Below are 2211 nucleotides of genomic sequence, written 5' to 3' on the forward strand. Positions count from 1 at the left end.
ATCCTGGCTGATCTTCTACACAACCTCCATGTTCCTGTCCTCTTAACATATATTCTTAGATTCCCTTAAAGCCCCAAAATAAATCCATCTGCCTTGAATGTGTCCAATGACTGAGCATTCCCAGATCTCTGGAGTACAGAATTCCTAAGGTACATGATCTGCTGGATGAAGTAATTCCCTGTCACAATCTTAAATGACTGACCCCTGACCTGAGATGAACGCCCCAATAGTCAAGTCTCTCCAGTTGGGGGGAAGGCAGCCTCTTCACACTGACCCTGTCAATCCCCCTCAGAATTGTTTCCAGGGGATGGGATGACTTCATTGTTAACCCCTGTGGAGAACATTCTCATTTCAGATCAGTTCTTCATTCCTTAACCTGATTCTTTCAGATGGTTGGAGATTTCCTCATCTACACCACCCACCTGAACCACACCCCAGAGTATCATGGATCTGTCATTGTGAGAACGAATGGAGCTGTCGTTCCCATTGAGTGTCGTTATTTTAGGTGAGAATCTTTACTCGATTGTCAATAAGATCTACAGCTGCTGGTGGTCTCTGAAGTTGTCCTAAAATGACTCCCCTGCCTTTCCAGGAAGGGCAACGTGAGCAGTGACCCCATCAAGCCCACCTGGATCCCATTCATCTCCACCAAGTCTGGAGAAGGGCATCTGTCATTCTCTCTGCGCCTAATGAATGGTATGTGATGGGCGGAGGGGAGTGATTTCCTCTAGTCACTCACTGGGAGTTACAGCCACTGTCTCTAACCCTTGTCCTCTTGTACTTCAGGTGACTGGCTTACAGAGCGTACTTCGACTGTCTACTACCTGGGTGAGCTCATTCACATTGAGGCCTCTGTTTCAATGACCAACCACATGCCCCTGAAGCTCTACATTGACCGCTGTGTAGCTACATTGAGCCCAGACAAGGATTCCACCCCGAGATACAGCATCATTGACCACAATGGGTAAGGATCTGTCTGCTTTCTCCAGCTGGTCCCATCTCAATGGCTTCACTTGATTCACTTCCTGTCTCTTTTTAATCTTTCTTCAGTTGCCTCCTGGACAGCAAAGCTGAGGACTCCTTTTCAACCTTTGTGTTGCCAAGAGACGAGCGGGAGCTGGACAAGCTCCGGTTTGACCTGGATGCGTTCCGTTTCCTTGGAGATGACCGTTCCTTGGTAAGAGGAAGCTGATCATTGGGGTCTCCATGTTGGGAGGGAGTCACTGAATCATGACTTGTGTTGAATGTGTCCCTCAGATTTTCATCACCTGTCACCTGAAAGTTGCTCCAGTTGATCAGAGGGATTCCAGGAACAAAGCTTGTACTTTCCAGAAGTTGCAGAATGTGTAAGTTCCCTCTCTCTCTCTCTCCCTCAGGGATGTGTTGTGTGGGGTTGTGATGCACAACCTGGTTGATGGGCTGTTTCTCTTGTTTAGCTGGACCCCACTGGAGGCATGGAGCACTGACATTTGTGCCTGTTGCCATGTGGGTAACTGTGGTGCCACAAGGGAGTTGTGGTTTGGTCCCAGAGGAAGGAGAGATCTTGTACCTGAAGCTGGTAGGACATTGATCCTCTAGATGTTGGATGTCCCACTTTCCCCTCACTAACTGAAATGTTTGATGTTGCAGAGAGTGAAGCTGGATTGAAGTGGGAGGGTGAGGCCTCACTTGGACCCCTGCTCATTCTGGATACTGATGTGACCAAGCTGGCAACAGAGTCCCTGAATGAGGCTGAGCGAAGGATGCAGGAGAGGTCTCCAGGTGGTGAGTTGGCCGACTGCTGGTTTCCATTTTCCCCCTCCGTGTTTCCTTCACTAACCATTGGTTTCTCATTGCTTTGTAGGTGTGGAGTCTGAGGTGGTCCTGATCGTGGCCCTGACTGTGACAGCTGTCTCTCTGATCTCTGCTTCATTGCTGGCCTTGTTCCTGTACAGGAAACACAAGCAAACTCTGGTCAACCAGTGACCAAATGATCAATAAAGTAGTGATTCCTTGATCTTCTGTCTGGGTGTTGATTTGTCTCCATCCTCAACACGTTCAATATCTCCATGGAACTATTGGCCGGCTTCGGTGTATCCAAGCACAGAACTAGGCCTCCGGAATGATGAAACAAAAAGAAAAACAAAAGCTGTTGGAAAAACTCAGCAGCTCTGCCAGCATCTGTGGAGTGAAATAGGGTTCATGTTTTGAGTCCAGATGATTCTCTTCAGT

General features: G+C 48.3%; 1 protein-coding gene across 1 annotated transcript; it reads left to right on the forward strand.

Moving 5' to 3' along the window:
- Nucleotides 1–323: 323 nt before the first annotated feature.
- Nucleotides 324–1965, forward strand: LOC144668748 (zona pellucida sperm-binding protein 3-like). Its single transcript, XM_078531080.1, has 8 exons — nucleotides 324–505; nucleotides 593–696; nucleotides 787–964; nucleotides 1051–1177; nucleotides 1258–1346; nucleotides 1437–1489; nucleotides 1630–1764; nucleotides 1844–1965. The coding sequence occupies exons 1-8, from the start codon at nucleotides 390–392 to the stop codon at nucleotides 1963–1965; spliced, it is 924 nt and encodes a 307-aa protein (XP_078387206.1). The 5' UTR covers nucleotides 324–389.
- Nucleotides 1966–2211: the final 246 nt, after the last annotated feature.

This window comes from Cetorhinus maximus, chromosome 28, assembly GCF_964194155.1.
Source record: "Cetorhinus maximus chromosome 28, sCetMax3.hap1.1, whole genome shotgun sequence".
NCBI lineage: Eukaryota > Metazoa > Chordata > Chondrichthyes > Lamniformes > Cetorhinidae > Cetorhinus > Cetorhinus maximus.